Source organism: Pan troglodytes, chromosome 3 (assembly GCF_028858775.2).
Source record: "Pan troglodytes isolate AG18354 chromosome 3, NHGRI_mPanTro3-v2.0_pri, whole genome shotgun sequence".
In the NCBI taxonomy this organism is placed as follows: Eukaryota; Metazoa; Chordata; class Mammalia; order Primates; family Hominidae; genus Pan; species Pan troglodytes.
Window position 1 is genome coordinate 67838593 of NC_072401.2, and position 18259 is coordinate 67856851.

Here is an 18259-nt window from a genome sequence, read left to right on the forward strand (position 1 = left end):
CTGTTTTAATGAATCACAAAATTGAACTTGATGACATATATATTTTAAAATTTAACTTATGTTAAATATACTGAAAACTCTAATTATTTGTTTGAGGGTCTTGAGATGTAAAATCTCTACCTGGGTACCAAATGCAATTCTTACTTATTCCAGTGATATGCTTATGTTAAGACAAGAAAAATTAAAATAACATTTTTATTAATATTGGGAAAACTGAAAGAGGCATTGGCTAATAAAAAAATACTCAAAGCAAAAGAATGTGTGTAAAGTACAAAAATTTCTTTTCTGCTTTGTAGAAAATTTCCAAATTAACTTTAACATTTAAAAATTACTTCTTAATGAGTTAGTAAAAAAAATTTAAATAAAATTTAAAAATTATGTTGGTCCAAATTTCCAGCTAATGTACAAAATAAAGACGACAGGCAAATAAATCTACTATACTTCAGTATGTTATGACTGATCATAACGACCTAATATATTCCCTTTTTATCATGGGCAAATGCTACCATTTTCCTTAATCTCCTGATTTTGCTCACATTTTTTGCATATATTTCTCTTGAGCATCAGTTATGGCTTTCTTCTATCCAAATCTAGACATCTTCCTCAAGTTTTAGTCTCTCTGACTTCTCTGAAGTCTTTTAGAATACCAACCACTGACTTCTTCTTGACGTTTTCTCCTATCTTTAATTCAGTGTATCATCTTGATTCTCGTTCTTCCTTACAGCTCTATTCTCACTCACCATTTACATGTCTCCTATTCTTTAAATACATTAAGTGTGGCAGACTGCCATCTCTTCACCATATCCAATTTCTTCTCTTTCTGACTAAAAAAGCTATACTATGTTTTTCTGTCTCCCTTGCAGTTTAGGTGGTACCATCGATAGAACCCTATCTGATAACAAAAACAAAATGAGTAGAAGCCATGTGAACCACTTTCAAACCACAAAATCATCTCTCTCTCTCCCAGACTTCCTGTTGGATGTCAAAACCCAAGAGGACTATAATATCGTAGATTGAGGTTGTTTGAATCTTCATCAGCCTATGTCCCTTCATGGGGCAACCCCATCCATTGGGCAATGAGTAAAACATAAACATATGTTGAGGCAGGCTTCTGTAATTTGGGGGGTGTACATATTAATTATTTGGAGGGTTCATCTATTTTATTTTGTTTTTGTTTTTTTAAATATCCTGTTATAGCAGGATTCATCTATTTTAAAACAACCTCTTTTTAAGGAGAATTCTAATGAATTAGATTAGAATGCATCCATTCTAATGTAACCTCTTTTGTTTTCTGTAACCTACATTTAGAAACCTGACTCATCATTACTACTCTATTCTGTATTTGCGATCATGTCAACACATTTTAGATATCTACCACCATCTAAAATTGAAAAAAGAGTAGTGTTTTCTTTTATGTTTGTCCATCTTGACAAGTGGACACTCTTTTCAACTTCTTGTTTTGGTCCCACCAGTCTCTAAAACTAAAAATCCTAGAAAGGGATATCTTTACTTTTTATTTCCTTTGTTTTCCAAAGAAAAATTATAAGTCTTATTGTTTCTTTCCCACAAATTTTAAAACATAATTTTCTATTTCATTTTCAGAGCCATTTCTTTGAATATTTTATAATTATTTTTACCCCCTCCATGTCACACATGAGTAAACTGAGACATGGGGAGGTTAATTAACTTGCCGAAAGTCACATAAGTTTTTAAATAGAAAAACAGAGATTCAAACCCAGGCAATCTGGCTGAGGGGTCGTTGTGACTGGACCTATCGAGACCACATTTTAAATAAAGTTAAAGTGTATGAGATTGGAAAATCAATCTGAGGATTTTAAAAAAAGTAATAAAAATATTTAGTGTTTAAAATTAACTTTGAAAATTTATATATATATTATGTCCTTACAAATGTAAACATTTGCAAAAACAGATACATGTAAAAGATTGCATTCTAATAATTCAACTCTTAGATTTCATAATAAATGCTTTTAAGGGAAAGAAATATAGAGACCATTATTAACTATTCCATCATTCATTCAAAAAATATAAATGTATATTATTTTACCATAAGCTGTGTAGACATTTATATGTTCTAATGTAAACTAGTGTTTGAAGAAACAGAAATATATACACATATACACGTATATTTCCTATACTGTGATATATATCCGTGTGTGTGTGTGTGTGTGTGTGTGTGTGTGTATAACTCATGCCTCCACAACATTTTCAGAAAATAATTACTTCCTAATACACAAATCCATTTGGCCACCAATGGGAATATTAAAGACTATAAAGTCAAATCTATAAGAAAATAATTTTTGTTCACTGTTTAAATCAGAAAATGTTTTTATTGTTTTTTACTGTTGGACACTCCCACCAACTATTATGCTTGTATTTTGTGTTTGTTTTGCTTTACTGTTATAAAAGATGAGTATCTTTATTTCTTGTAGACAAACATATCAAGAATAATATATTAGAATATGTTGTGGCTGCTTTGCTATCATGAAATGTATGCCATTTATATTTAAAAAAAAGAATTCTAGCTTACCTTCTTCTGTAGGACACAATGGAAAATAAATATAAACATTCCCTGTAGAGAGTTGAAAATGGTGAAGAGATACGCCATGATGACTGTGCTTTCATTAATATACATGAGTCCAAAGGCCCAGGTCAATCCTAATAGGCAGAGAAGAGCTATTGCACCTATAACCCATGACCTGTAGAGAGAAGAGAAAATTAAGGGTTATTAAATAATTGATCTTTAATTAACAACCATATCAGATCAACAATACGACACTGAAAAAAATGTTACAGTAACTTTTATTGACAGAAAATGTAAGACAGGTGGTGTAAGTACTTTAAGGTTTTAATGAGACTACAAGTTTTCAAGCTTGAGGAGATATATACATGAATGAAAATGTTATGAACACAGAAATTCATTTAAGCAAAAGCAGATTTGTACCATAAATTATTCATGTATTTGAAGCACATATGCAAATGGCATGAGGTGTAATTATGGTGAATGGCAACAGGAAAGCAGACTATAAAGCTGTTAGTCTTCACTGGTCTCACAGTGGTAACATTTGTTTGATTGATTTCCCTCTATTAGTGCTTCTTCTGATACATTTTTACCTCGCTTTTTCAAAATTTCCTCTTTTTCCACAAAAATTTTATTGTTTACTGACAAAAATATAACTCGTATTAGGAGGAAATACATGGATTTGAAGTACATGTATGAATTTAATGAGCCCCACTTGTCTAATTCTATACTTATAAAGACTAAGCGTGAGGGATAGTAGATGGAAAAAATAGTTCCACTCTAATGGAAACATTGTTTCTACTCTCCTTCAGGCTTTGGATCACTCACTTCTATGGTACGTTGTAGTAGATTTTAGAAATCAGTCATTTGGCAGCTTTGTTGAAAAAAATTTTGAAGGCTCAGGGAACCTTCATTTCTTTGAAGTGTCTGTAAACTCAAGGGAGAAGATGAAGCTGAGAATGAAGATGGGGTGGTATGAACGGAGTAGTATAGAATAAAAGACAACTTCTCACTCCCACTCCATTCTCTTAGTTTCCTCCAAGATGTCATTTGCAAGAGTATAAGCAGGTAACAAAATTCATATATTTGTGGTTAAGTTATGTATTGAATATCAAGATAAAATGTTCTTGCAACAGATGGGACTCATAACTGAAATGAAATCCTTCTCAACTCCCAAGTATAGGGGAGAACAGGACCAAATCAGTAGAGATCGCTATACGCCCAACCTCTTTATTCCCAGCACATCTTCCTTGAATAGGGTAAATTCATATTTCTTTCCAGCAGATTATTATCCTCCACTATAATGTCTTAGGAAGATATATTTACAGGGATGGAAACTTTGTAAAATGAAGGGGAAAAATCATATATGTTTATCATAATCTGAAGCTGAGTTCAATTTGTTTTTTAGAGAGAACTGCATCTTAAGAAAGATATGGTCCCAAAGTAGTTAATTATTAAAGTCTTGTTAAAAATAATTATAAATATTTACTATTTTTCTCCCATAACAATCAGCCACTATATTTCATGTTTAAATGCCCACTATATTTAACATGTTTAATTGAAAACATCAACATTCTTGAATAAAAAATCTCTAAGGGAGTTTTGCTATTACATATTACATGTTTGCTTATATGAATTACAAAACATTTTAGGTGTTAATATTTTATTCTACAACTGGATTCGGAAGTATACTAACTTTCAAGGAAAAGCTTCTTATGGACGTTGGAAAAAGAAAAAATAAGAATTGCCATTAAATCAAGGCAATATTGCCATTTAGATTTAAAAACAAAATAACAGGATCAAATACTTAAGTCAGGTATTAACCACTGGAAAACACATGATGGGCCCAAGGGTTAATTGGTAGAAAACTGCAATGAGCCCCGATTTCTAAAAAAAAAAAAAAAAAAAAAAAACAAAAGAAAGAAGGAAAGCAAAAGCATGAAGAAGTGAAATGGCACTGGAGAAAAATGAAAACAAAGGACTCTTCACCAGAAGAACAAACTGAAAGTCTATAGCAAGGTTGCCCATAGGTTACCAATCTTAGTTTATTCTTGCGGGACTTGTAATTTTAAAATATGCATCTGAAAAATGTCTAAATGTTAACATTTATGTTCATATTTATTAGATTAGTACAGACTTGTAGCTTTATTTCAGACACTGAAATATATTCATACAGATTAGATCATTAATCAAGTGTCAGGTGTCAAATTTGAAAGGGATAATTTTGCATATGTAAAAATTAATTTTGAAGAAGGCATTTTTTTCTTTATTTATATTTAGTATAGCAATTCATTAATATCAATTGCAATTGGGTAGTTTTATACCCGTAAGATCATTTTGAAGATATACCAGTAAATGACAGAATAATTTTAGATGAATGATGCCCAAACAAACAACAGAAAAGCGGACGTATGTGGCACAGAGGAACACATCACAATGAAAGGGAAGCTATTAAAAGAGAAACAAGTCTGTACCACAGGAAATTGTTATTGCTGTGGCACTGAATTCAGGTGATATCCAATTAACAGAGGTGAAGCAGAATTTTTTTTTGGCAATACACCTGCAGCATATTTATTCTGCATATACGTTGTATGCCAGATTATTTTCCTGCACAGTTTGCTCTTCTGTCTCTATGTGAATGACAGAAGCTCTAATGATTTTTCAGTACTGATCTGACAGCTGGTTCATGGGACCACACTGATAAACGGAATTTATCAGCCATTCAGGTCATTCTTACTTGATGAAGGGTCTGTTATCCTCATAGCTAAAGAATGCATAGACATAAAGACAAGAACACCAACATTAGCATTTTATGACAAAGAATTTCATATGAAAAATATTCTCCTGGTCCCCAAAGGCCTCTGTCCCCCACCTCCCTAAAAGAAATCATTATCCTTTATATCTAGAAGGTAAATCCTAAAATGACCATGAGAACTTAAATAACAAGAAATAAAAGCAATTTTATAATACTGCAATATCCCTTCTAAGACTCAAAATTCCATTTTTTTTATCATGTGCTCATATTACTTGTGACTTGAAAGAGACATTTATTTCTTAGAGATCACATTTCTCTAGAGAATAAGAAATTTTATGAGCAATCTTGGAAAGGCTTGGGGGCATGCTTAAAATGACAGATTTCATGTCACCTAAAGGTATTCTTATTCCGTAATATTAGTAGGTAAGATTACTTAATTATGGACAGTACGCTTCTAAGTAATTTTAACTTGGAGATGATTGACCTGAGTTAAATCTTAACTTTATAGCCCTTAGAAAATAATCTATCTTGAGTACTTTAAAACTCTTTCTGTTTGTGTTCTGAGTAAGATAAACCTGAATAATCTTTTGTAGTAATAGGAACATACAACACCTGCTTATTTTCACTTATGTTTACTAATTTTTTAATATCATTTGGATAAAATAAGATCCTAATACTCAATTAGTGAAGACAAGCAATGTTTTGGATCAATTTTTATAAACGTATTTTTTGCTTGTGATAAGAAAAAGAAAGAAGAGAAACTGTTCCTTTCTCTTCTCTCTTGCCAGAGGCAAGATAGTTTCCTATATTATGCATACACAAATAAAGCTCCTAGACAGGCTGCAACTGTGATGTATTTTGAACAAAGAGAACCACTGATGAAAACTCACTCTCCAGAATGATGAAATAATAAAGAATGGTATTTGAAGCCAGTTTGCCTGAGGTTTACATCCTAGCTCAGCCACTTACTAGCTACCTATTTGATCTTAGACGAAAATTAATTAACCTGTGGTTGTGTCCTTTTATACATATATAAGATGGTGATAATTATAATGCAAGTTTCTTGTGATAATGAAACAATTTCTTATGAATAAAATGCTCAGAACCGTGTCTAACACAAAATGTGTTCAATGAATATTATATACGGTTATTATTATTAGACTATTCAAAGCTAGGGTAAAATCACACCGAAAATACAAAATTTCTCATCCAGAGAATAAAATCCCAAATACGTAAATGTTGAGTAAGTAAATTTATTTAAGGATATTTCGGGAGTAATATGAAGCAGTAAAATAGATGTGGCTGAAATAAGTTGGTAAACGAAGCAGAGAGTGACTAGAACTGTACGTCCAATGGGGTGATCACTAGTCATGTCTGGCTATTTACATTTACATTCATTAAATGAAATTAAGTTTAAAATTCAGTTCCTCAGTCACATCAGTCACAACACAAGTACTCAAAAGCTTCACATAGTAGCTGCCATAATGGACATGTCCATCATCACAGAAAGTTCTATTGGTCAGTACTGGACGGGGACATTCAAAGAGAGTTTTAAGCCAAGAAACGGAAATCCAAGAGATATTTAAATAATGCCATGGATGTGTGAAAGATAAAGAGAGAAGAATTTGTAAGAACTGATGGTATTTAACAGCTGTAAAACAGGCCTAGAAAGAAAAATCCTGTACTTATATTACCATCAAAAATTTATAAAACATAATAATGTGATATTTATTATATTATATGCATTCCCATTGCATCAGTATATTCCATCTGTGAGGTCCTGTTCACGATTCGAATAATTCTACCTTAATTCGTATAGTACAATGTCAAGAAAAGAAAGTTACAGAGGTTGACACATAGGCATCCATGCAAAAATGCTCTACAAAATGGATTGAGCTTTGTATAGATTTTAAATACATTTCATTATGTGTATCTTGGATACACAGCATGATGCTATGGGATACACGTAGATAGTAAAACGGTTACTATATTGAAGCAGATTAATGTATCCATCATCTCACATAGTTATCAATTTTTTGTTTGTTTGTTTTTGTAGCAGGGCAGCTAAAATCTACTCATTTAGAGTGAATCCCATACACAATACAATTTTATTACCTATAGCCCTCACGTACCTTATGTCTCTAGATTTGTTCATCCTATATATCTGCTACTTTGTTTCCTCTGACCTACATCTCCCCATTTCTTTCCCCTGCCCCTGTGTTTTGTTCTCTATCTCTGTACTATAAAAACGTTTTTAAAAACTAAAATACAAAGTTTGCAATGGTGAGGTGACATATTTTTTATTTTTAATATGAAATATCAAAAAATAGAGGTATCAGGGTGCAATTCAGCAGTTTTTGTCAACTGGTGGGGACCATTTAGTTGCTCCATTTAATAAAGACAACAGCAACTCCAGCTTCACTTATACTTTGCTATAGTTATATGTAGAAGTAGTGTCCACAGAGATGTGGCCACAAGTGAACTGTGACATTTCTGGGTGTTGTCAATTAAAGGATTGGAATTGGTCTCCTCTTTACAATTTGCTGCTGTCCTTTGACTAGAAGAAAGTGATGCAGAGCCTTAGGCATCAAAATGGAAGCTGCTTATTTATGTGGAGCTGAAATATTAGGTTTAGACTGCCTACTACGAGACTCTCACAAAACAGAGTTTAAGGCACAATATTTTAGAATTTTTTTACAGTGGCTTGATTTGTGCAATAATTAACAAAGCACTTATTTTATCCCAAAAATGAGATAAGTAATATACAGTGATTTAAAATCTAAAGATCACTAAAGATTACCTAGGATATGTCAGTACCCTCCATAATTTTTGTCAAATATTCTACTGGCCTAGATAATCTAGTTTTATAGTTTTCTCTAGCAAATCCAAATTAAATTGATGGTAATGTTGCCATGCTGTTGATTCTTTTTAATTTGAAAAAGCAGATCCACAGAACTAGTTTCTATAGCTGAATAATTTTTGTTATGTTTTACTAATGATAATCCATTTAAACAAAATACCGTTACAGGTTGTATGACTAAAACAATTTTACTGGAGTATATTTAAGAATTTTGTAAAAATGTGGATGCAAAGGCCTAATATGTTCTTAGCAGATGTTAAGAGGAACTTATAGGTTTACCTTATCATTTATAAGTAGTGACTTACAGATTTCTCAAGATAAAACTATTCCTCATAGAAGAAAAAACAGGTAATATATACTAACGCATCTGTATGTTGAGTGGGCTTTTCCTCAATCAACAACGAGGCCTCCAAACTGAGGACTAAGAAGATCCAGTTACCCATATTCGAAAAGGAGCCAGCAGTAACCTGAGATAAAGGACTTCCACAAGCTTTACTTGATCTAAGAGACACTGCTTTGCCATACTACCAGGCCAGGTGCTCCAAGTCCTTATAAATGCAAGGGGACAAACAAGACCATTTTAGGATTGTAGTGTTCACAGAATATATTAAATAGTAGAAAGAAGAAACAACTTTTCTTATACTAATCCCCTAGCCACAGATCTTAGCAGGCAGTGGAGGAAGAATGTTTTACGTGGGATATGTTATTAAAGTTTTAAGTTGGACAGACATATAATAACACGAATAGATTGGCAACATTACAATGTATATCTAAAATAGCAGTAAGTGATCTGCTACCCAGTGGTTTAAGGATATTTAAGATAGCATAGCTAGATTAGTGAGCAGAAAAAAAATCTAAACATTTCATCTTTCATTCTATTACATTAAAAATGTTCAATCAAATGGTTATACTTATGATAGAAATCTTGACAGCTTAATATTTCCTCCAAATGTACCTTATGTTGATGGGACTATACCATCCTGAAATTATATTATTATATTTGTTCTTTGTTCATCACTATAGGAAGAATAAAAATAAAAGGCATTCAGAATATATTTTTTTTTTGAGACGGAGTCTCACACTGTCGCCTGGGTTAAAGTGCAATGGCACAATCTCGGCTCACTGCAACCTCCGCCTCCCGGGTTCACACGATTCTCCTGCCTCAGCCTCCTGAGTAGCTGGGAATACAGGCGCATACCACCACACCAGGCTAATTTTCTGTATTTTTAGTAGACACAGGGTTTCACTATGTTGGACAGACTGGTCTCAAACTCCTGACCTTGTGATCCGCCCGCCTCGGCCTCTCAAAGTGCTGGGATTACAGGCGTGAGCTACCGTGCCCAGCCTGGAATTCAGAATTTAATTCAATGGTTCTGAGTAAAATATTAATAATTTTTCTCTATGGTCATAAATAAATAAGCATTAAAGATATTAAAAATTCTTCAAAAACATGAAAGTCACACAATATGCATGTAAACATTATAAATGACAGAGATTATTATATTTCAACTACGAATTTTATTACCATTTAAGTATTACTACCAAAAGCTATATTCCTATCTTTTGTTCATAGGAAATGTATTAAGAGGAGAATGAAATGAACCAAATAAATAAAATAAATGGTTTAGAATACATCACAAACATTTTAGAATATATCATAAACATTTTATCCCTATGACTCAATGATCCATATCAATATTGCAAATTTGAAGGCAAAACACCAATATTAAACTTTAAATAATAGATTGTGTGCTGCTTATGAATTAGGTAAGTCTGAAATTAGGAAAAACTGAGTATAATAAATTAAGACCAATAAATATCAGATCAATGACAGATAAGATTTTATTTTCTCTACAACTCAATGTTATACAAATTATGTTTCCTCTACAACTCAATGTTATATAAGTTTCTTTAACTCAATATATTAATACTATCAAAGAATTAATTTATATGTGAGAGAAGTTAAGGGTATCAATAAGGAGAATGAATAATGAAGTATTAAGTTGTACTTCATTTATACAATTAAATACTTATTAGAATTCAGTATCCCTCTCTATCAGATTTACAGAAATGAATTGGTAGGTTGCATGCAAATAAGATGCAGGTATACCTGAGAGATACTGCAGGCTCAGTTCCAGACCATCACAATAAAGTGAGTCACAAATTTGGGGATTTCCCAGTGCGTATAAAAGTTATGTTTACATTATATTGTAGTCTATTAAGCATGCAATAGAGTAAAACACTATACATACCTTAATTTAAAAATACTTTATTGTTAAAAAAAAGTTACCAAATTCTGAGGCTTCAGCGAGTTCTAATATTTTTGTGATGGAGAGACTTGCCTGGATGTTAAAAGCTGCTGAATGATCAGGGTGATGAGTTGCTAAGGGTTACGGGAGCTATGGAAATTTCTTAAAATAAGACCACAGTGAAGTTTGCCACATCAATTAACTCTTCCTTTCATCAAAGATTTCTCTGTAGTATGTCATGCAGTTTGGTTGCATTTTACTCACAATAGAGCTTCTTTCAAAACTGGAGTCAATCCTCTCAAACCTTGTTGCTGCTTTCTCAACGAAATATGCAATATTCTAAATCCTTTGTTGTCATTTCAACAATGTGCACAGCATCTTTACCAGGAGTAGATTCTATCTTAAGAAACCACTTTCTTTGCTCAACTGTAAGAAGCAGCTCTTCACATATTAAAATTTGACGATGAGATTGCAGAAATTTATTCACATCTTCAGGATCCACTTCTACTTCTAGTTATCTTGCTATTTCCACCACATCTGCAGTTATTTCCTCCACTAAAGTCTTGAACTCCTCATTCACCCACAAGGGTTGGACTCAAATTCTTCCAAAATCCTATTGATGTTAACATTTTTACTCCTCCCATGAATCACAAATGTTCTTAATGACATCTAGAATAGCGAATACTTTCCAGAAGGTTTTCAATTTAGTTTGTCCAGATCCATCAGAGGAACCACTATCTATGGCAACTATAGCCTTAAAAAACTTATTTCTTGAGTAATAAGACTTTAAAGGAGAAATTACTCATTGATCCATGGGCTGCAGAATGGAGGTTGTGTTAGCAGGTATAAAAATATTAATCTCCTTGTATATCTCTATCAGAGCTCTTGGGTGATAAGGTGCCTTGTCAGGGATCAGTAATATTTTGAAAGAATTTTTTTTTTTTTCTGAGCAGTAGGTCTCAAAATGGGCTTAAAGTATTCAATAAACCATGCTGTAAACAGGTATGCTGTCATGCAGGCTTTGTTGTTCCATTTATAGAGCACAGGCAGGGTAGATTTAACATAATTCTTAGGGATTTTCAGAATGTTAGTAAGCACTGGCTTCAACTTACATTCACCAGTTGCATTATCTCCTAACAAGAGAGTCAGTCTATTATTTGAGGATTAGAAGCCTTGAAGCCAGACATTGACTTCTTCTCTCTAGCTAATAAAGTTCCAGATGGCATCTTGTTCCAATAGAAGGCTGTTTTGTCTACATGGAAAATCTGTTGTTTAGTGTAGCTGCCTTCATCAATGATCTTAGCTCTATCATCTGGATAATTTGCTGCAACTTCTACATCAGCACTCTCTGCTTCACCTTGCAGTTCCATGTTATGGAGCTGGCTTCTTTCCTTAAATCTCATGAACCAGCCTCTGCTACCTTCAAACAAACTTTTCTTCTACAGCTTTCTCACCTCTCTCAGCCTTCATAGAACTGAAGAGAGTTAGGGCCTTGCACTGGATTAGGCTTGGCTTTAGAGATTGTTGACATTGGTTTGATCTTCTAACAAGACCACTAAAACTTTCGAGGCAATAAGGCTGTTTTGCCTTCTTATCATTCATGTGTTCAATAGATGACTACTTTCAATTTCCTTCAAGAACCTTACTTTGCATTCACAACTTGGCTAACTGGTTAAAGAGGATTGGCTTTCAGCCTATCTCAGCTTTCGACATGCCTTCCTCACTAAGCTTAATGGTTTCTAGCTTTTGATTTAGAGTGAGAGACATTTTCTTTCACTTGAACACTTACAAGTCATTGCAGGATTATTAATTAGCCTAATTTCAATATTGCTGTGTCTCAGGGAAGAGGGGAACCCAAGGAGAGGCAGAGGAAAAGACAGAAGAACAGCTGGTCGGTGGAACAGTCAGAACACACACATTTATTGACTAAGTTTGCTGTCTTATATGGGTGAGGTTCATGGGGCCCTAAAATAATTACAACAGTAACATCAAAGATCAGTAACCACAGATAACCCTAACAGATATAATAATAATGAAAAAGTTTGATATATTGTGAGAATTACCAAAATGTGACATAGATCTATGAAGTAAGCACATGCTGTTGGAAAAATGGCACTGATAGACTTGCTTGAAATAGAGTTGCTACAAACTTTCAATTTGTAAAAAATGCAATGTCTGGGAAGTATTAATACAAAAAAGAGAAGCACAATAAAATGAGGTATGCCTGTATGCAATTTTTGAGTCTTATGTTTGAATAAAATAATAATATTCCATGATTATTTATTAATATTAAAGTATGAAACGCTATATGTCAGTGGCTGAAAACATGGACGTGCAAACCAGCCTGCCTGAATTTGAATGCCAGCTGAGCATTTCAATAACTCTGCAATGTTTCGCTAATTGCACCTCATAGCCCTCTTCTGTGAAGTGGGGATACATGCTGAAGTTCCTTCATAGGACCATTGTGTGTATCAAGTAAAAGATCTTGGTAGTTTTATTTGCTACACAAAACTATGCAAATATACAAACTATAATGTGCAAAAGTACTATATAAATATTTGCTATTATAATTGCTGTTGTGTATTGACCTTCGGACCTCAAAAAAGGGGCTGTAGGAAAAAATACATACACGATTCTGTATTAGGTTTTTTTTAAAAGTATTTTGGAAATTATATATTAAGTGTAAATACAAAGAAGATGAGGGAGACACTGCCTCTGAGTTGATCTTTAATACATACATTTAAAGGGCCTCCGTTTATATAAAGCAGCATTTTCTTTTAGATTATTAGTTTAAGTTTAGTAAATGCTATGAGTTTTCATACTCTGAATTGAAATGGAAGTATTTCCAAAATTCCTAATGAACATTAAAAGAGATAACCAAAGTACTTTGGTTTACATGAGAAATCTAAGTTTAATTCATGAATATATTATATCCTTAGTGTTGAAAAGTTCACTATATGACGGCAATGTTCTACTAAGTGCAATCATTTGACTATAAAGAATAAAAGACATAACATCACATGTGGAATGTTCCTGAAGATTCAATTAGAAATTTAAGTTCCAGAATTGGATTGTTTAATGTTTTTTTCTTATGACTTTTCAAAACTTTGAAATTTGAATAGGAAAAATGAAACAAATGAGAAGATGCCTGTATATACACATTTATATTTGTTTTTATTTTGTAATCAATGAAAACTTACTTTAGTCAGTAACACTTCAAGATCCATAAAATATTTTTAGCAAGTTGACATATCTTACTTATTGATATTTATGATTAAAATTTACAATGTTTCCTGGTTCACTTTTGGAGGTCCAGTATTTTCTACACTTACATTGAGCCTTGAATTCCTTAGAACCTATAACTGTGGGGCTGATAAAATAGGGTCATTGGAATGTAAAGAGATGAAGTACTTTAAGGACTGTATTACCTACTCTCAGGATTTCTTTTTTCCACTTAGAGAATATACAAACTTTTAATTTAAGTAAAATAAGTCAAGAAATTAATAACTTTTTGTAATCCTTGCCAAACATGCTCTGACTGGGTGAAATTCTGTTATATTCTTTTTCATACTGTATGGGATTTTCACCTCTCTTTTCACCAACTTCCAACAGAAACATTCACTGAATAAACAACAGATTATAAACTGCTTGGGAGAATAACTAGAACACAAGAAAAGCACAACTCAGTATTTAAAATACATCTGTACTAACTAAAGATTCTAACAAATTGAACCATCAAAGGCACTGCAGCACAGTTGGAAGCAGGCAAGGTTTATTTAATTTTGGAAGTATCTTATCCTTTATAAGCCTCAAGAAAAGAATATTCGATAGTTCTTAAAAAGTTACAAATTAGTAAAAGCTTTTGAAGTATACTCTGAATTATTGAATTTATCATTTATATGGAACAGTGAATGTCCATTGTAATTTTTCTTCTAAAGATTTTGAAAAAAATCACACTGCACATCTACTGCACAAGAGCTATTACTGTGTCAGTGAGCAGACCTGATTAATTACTTAAGAGCTCTATCTCAATTCTGCTTTTAATACAGAAGCCCAATGAGATATAATTATTCCTAATTCAAATTGCTAAAAGAAATTGAAAGATAATCTTCTTAAAAAAGTCAATGAGAAAAACATTAAGAAATATTGTAGAACATTTAAACAAAATAATAATTCAAATTTTATAAATACAGAAAAAGCTATGTCACAAAATAAAAAACCTTAAATCAAACATATTCTAAGCCAAATGTCAGCTTCAAAAATGTGCTAAGAATTAACATCAATTGGAGTTTACTCTCTGATGATAATAAAGTTAAATTAGATACCAATAACTAATAAAATATGTATATATGCATATGACTACATGACAATTATCCATTTGCTGCTCTCTCTAAGAAAGCCTCAAGCCCCACAACACTTTGCAAATAAGTTCTACCTAAAACTCAACGAATAATTCTTCTTCTAATCTAGGTTAGGCCTAAATGAAAAAAGAAAAACTTTTATATATATATAAAGGATTTAAAAATTCAAATTTAGAAAAGCAAATGTAAAATGGCTTGGGCTTATAAAACTAGAAGTTATAATTATCTGTGAATAGTGAGAGATAAATCATAGAACAATTTTGATTACAAATCCAAAGTAATGTTAATGTTGGTTACAGAGTCACTTTCCTGCTCCACTGGTAAGTGTCCAGGTGTTAAATTGTACATATGCCCACTGCTATGCAAACTCCTTCATCTTGGTCTCTTCAGTGTTTCCACACCCCAGCTGCATCACACACATGAGGCACATCTTCCCTTTCATAGAGCATATCAGGATGGTATCTCCTTTTGGCTTACATCAACCACCTTCTGTTTACAAATACCGTACCTACTGCCCCCAGTGCCTGAATTCTTCCAAGTCTTCTGCTTCCACAGACAGCCTCCCTCAGCCCCAGTTCCAGCAGGACAGGCCTTCCTCTGAAAGGAAAGCTGGGGCAATGAGGTCACACTAGTCAGCATTCCGTCCTTCCTACGCCAATCCCAGCTGGGCTCCTACTTGTCTGCCACCTTTGCACTCAAGAAAGTTATATTGTTCTTCTCTCTCTCTCTCTTTCTCATTTCTTGCCAGTATTCTGCCTTTTCCTGACATCTATGCCTACAAAATATCTGGTCATTCCTAGGTCTTGTCTTGCACAGACTTTCATTAATAATTGAGTGATTGCAATCACCACTGCGATGCTGCAAATCTCTTGGTCTTTTCTCCTCTAAATCTGTATCTACTTCAATGAAACTGAGTCTCTTCTGGGAACCAGGAGTCTTATATCAGAGACTCCTCTCCTGACACCCTCAGTCTCCTAACTGATCTACTCAATAAGAATCTGTTATCCTGAGATGCCTACTGCTCTGCAAACTCTAGTAAGAACACAACACAAAACTCTTGAGAGCTCTGTCTTTTCCTCTGCTTTTAATACGCCTAGACTCCATCACAGGGAGCCAAGGAAGCACCTGCTGGCCTTTGGGATGTCTATTAAGATCTAGCACCTACCAGGTTAAAGTGTGTCATCCATAACTAGTTATATTTTATGACCTCCGTGCAGTACATGTTGCAGCACTGCTCGATTTGCAAACAGTGACATCTATATTCTTTTGAATCTCTCATCTTAAGTGCCAGCCTCTTATTAGCATTAAAATGCTCTACTTTGAATTGCTTGAACCCGGGAGGCTGGGGGTTGCAGTGAGCCAAGATCACGCCACTGTACTCCAGCCTGGGTGACAGAGCGAGACTCCATCTCAAAACAGAAACAAAAAAAACCAAAAAAAACAAAGCTCTACTTTTAGTATGTCCACATTAAATGCTCAACAAAGGGTTACTTAGAGAAAACATGGAAGATTTCTTTAAGAAAGGAACCATGCTTTCTTCTCCAGCACAGCCAGTGGGTTGAAGGCCTACTTCTATCCTCCTTTCCATTCTTTCAAGAAAAACTTTTATGAGTCTACTCATAAATGTTTTTATAATATATTTTTTGTCCTCTGAAACTATCTTTACCAGGACAAAAAAATATCCTTACCAGAGTACAAAAAATACATTATACTAACATTTCACTTCAGAACTTAGTTAAAAGCCTTAAATAAGCTATTAAATAACAAAATGTAATGGTGCATAAACATCATAATCAATTAAGATTTATTCCAGACAGTAAAGAGAGTTAAATCAATCATGTCACTTACTTCATAGTCTAATAGACAGTCTAAAAAAAAAAAACTCCCAAGTAAATTAAAAAAAACTATTTATGAACTTCAGTATTTTTCAAGAAAATACAAAACAATTTAGAAAACTAGTATATAGTAGTTTCCTTAACTTGGAATCATTCATTAAAAAAAAAAAATTCATAGCAAATATTATATTTAATGGGAAAACTTCAAAATGTGTGTTTTTAAACTTCAGGACCCAAGCAAGGATGTAGGTTATCCTGGGACCTGCTCAATTGTGATCCAAATCAAATACCAAAATAAATAAATAACTGGTATAAACCTTAGAAGTATAGAGATAATTTTTAACTTATTATTTAAGTATGATATCATCATCTCCATAGAAAATACAAATGAGTGCAGAGAAAAGTTGTTCTATCTATTTAATAATGTTCAATACATTTTTCAGATATAAGATCAACATGCAAAAATCAGTAACATTTTCTTACTTAGTAAAAATAAACTAAAAAATTAAAGGGAAATTAGATATCATACCTAATAGCAACAAAACAAAAAGAATCTATATAGAAATTAACCCAGCAAAGAATGAATGGACATTAATGGAGAAAAATCTTAAAAACCTATAAAAGGATATAATGGAAGGCCTCAACAAAAGAAGATATAGACGTGTGTATGAATGGTATGACTTAACCTCATGAAGATACCAGTTATTACAACATAATCCATATATTTAATGTAATTCTAATTAAAAAAGACAAACATATTGAAAGAATTTTAACAACTGATTCTGAAATTTATGTGAAGAAATAAAAAAAATTCCTGAGTAGCTAAAACAGTTTTGCAAGAGATGATCAAAATGGGAGGACTCGCCCTACCAGATATTAAGCAAGTTCTAGTAATACTGTAGTAATGATAGAAAAACATAAAGTATGCCCATGGAACAGAAGAGAAAGCACAGAAACAGATTTAATGTAGGATACTGTGGTAGCATCAATGTTCAGAAAAAGGATGGATTATTTAGCAAATGGTGTTGGAAACTTAGCTCATTACATAAAGAAATGGAAAATATCCTTCAAAGAGATTAAAGATTGTAACACGAATTGTAAAACTGAGACAAATAAAGTATAGAATAGAAAATAAAAGGACGGGCGTGGTGGCTTATGCCTGTAATCCCAGCACTTTGGGAGGCCGAGGGGGGCAGATCATGAGGTCAAGAGATGAAGACCATCCTGGTCAACATGGTGAAACCCCATCTCTACTAAAAATACAAAAATTAGCTGGGCATGGTAGTACGTGCCTGTAGTCCCAGCTACACGGGAGGCTGAGGCAGGAGAATCGCTTGAACCTGAGAGGCGGAAGTTTCAGTGAGCCGAGATCAGGCCACTGCACTCCAGCCTGGTGACAGAGCGAGACTCCATCTCAAAAAAGAGAAAAAGAAAAAGAAAAGGAAAGAAAAAAGAAAATAAAAGGGAATGAAGGGAAAAATAAAATTTTAAATTCTTAGTTTAAAAGGATTTCAGTTAAAAGACTTTGAAAGCGTAAACCTTAGAGGAAAAAGTTGATAGTTTATATATTATAAATTATATACTTATTTATATTTGTACCAAAAGGAAAAATTAACAGAGAGTTAACAGACTTGAAGAAGATATTTGTAATAGGAAAAGC

The 18259-nt window shown here is 33.1% G+C and overlaps 1 protein-coding gene across 50 annotated transcripts in view; it reads right to left on the reverse strand.

Annotated features, from left to right (window-relative positions):
* The window catches only part of ADGRL3 (adhesion G protein-coupled receptor L3), an 861998-nt gene that overhangs the window by 38263 nt on the left and 805476 nt on the right, over nucleotides 1-18259 (reverse strand). For 33 of the 50 annotated variants that reach the window (XM_054683094.1, XM_054683085.1, XM_054683079.1 and 30 more), the window contains 2 exons: nucleotides 5277-5303; nucleotides 2549-2717 (listed from right to left, as the gene is read on the reverse strand). In XM_054683094.1, coding sequence (XP_054539069.1) covers nucleotides 2549-2717; nucleotides 5277-5303 — 196 coding nt within the window. The remainder of the gene's footprint in view (nucleotides 1-2548; nucleotides 2718-5276; nucleotides 5304-18259) is intronic. The other 17 variants (XM_054683087.1, XM_054683080.1, XM_054683074.1 and 14 more) reach the window with 1 other exon arrangement.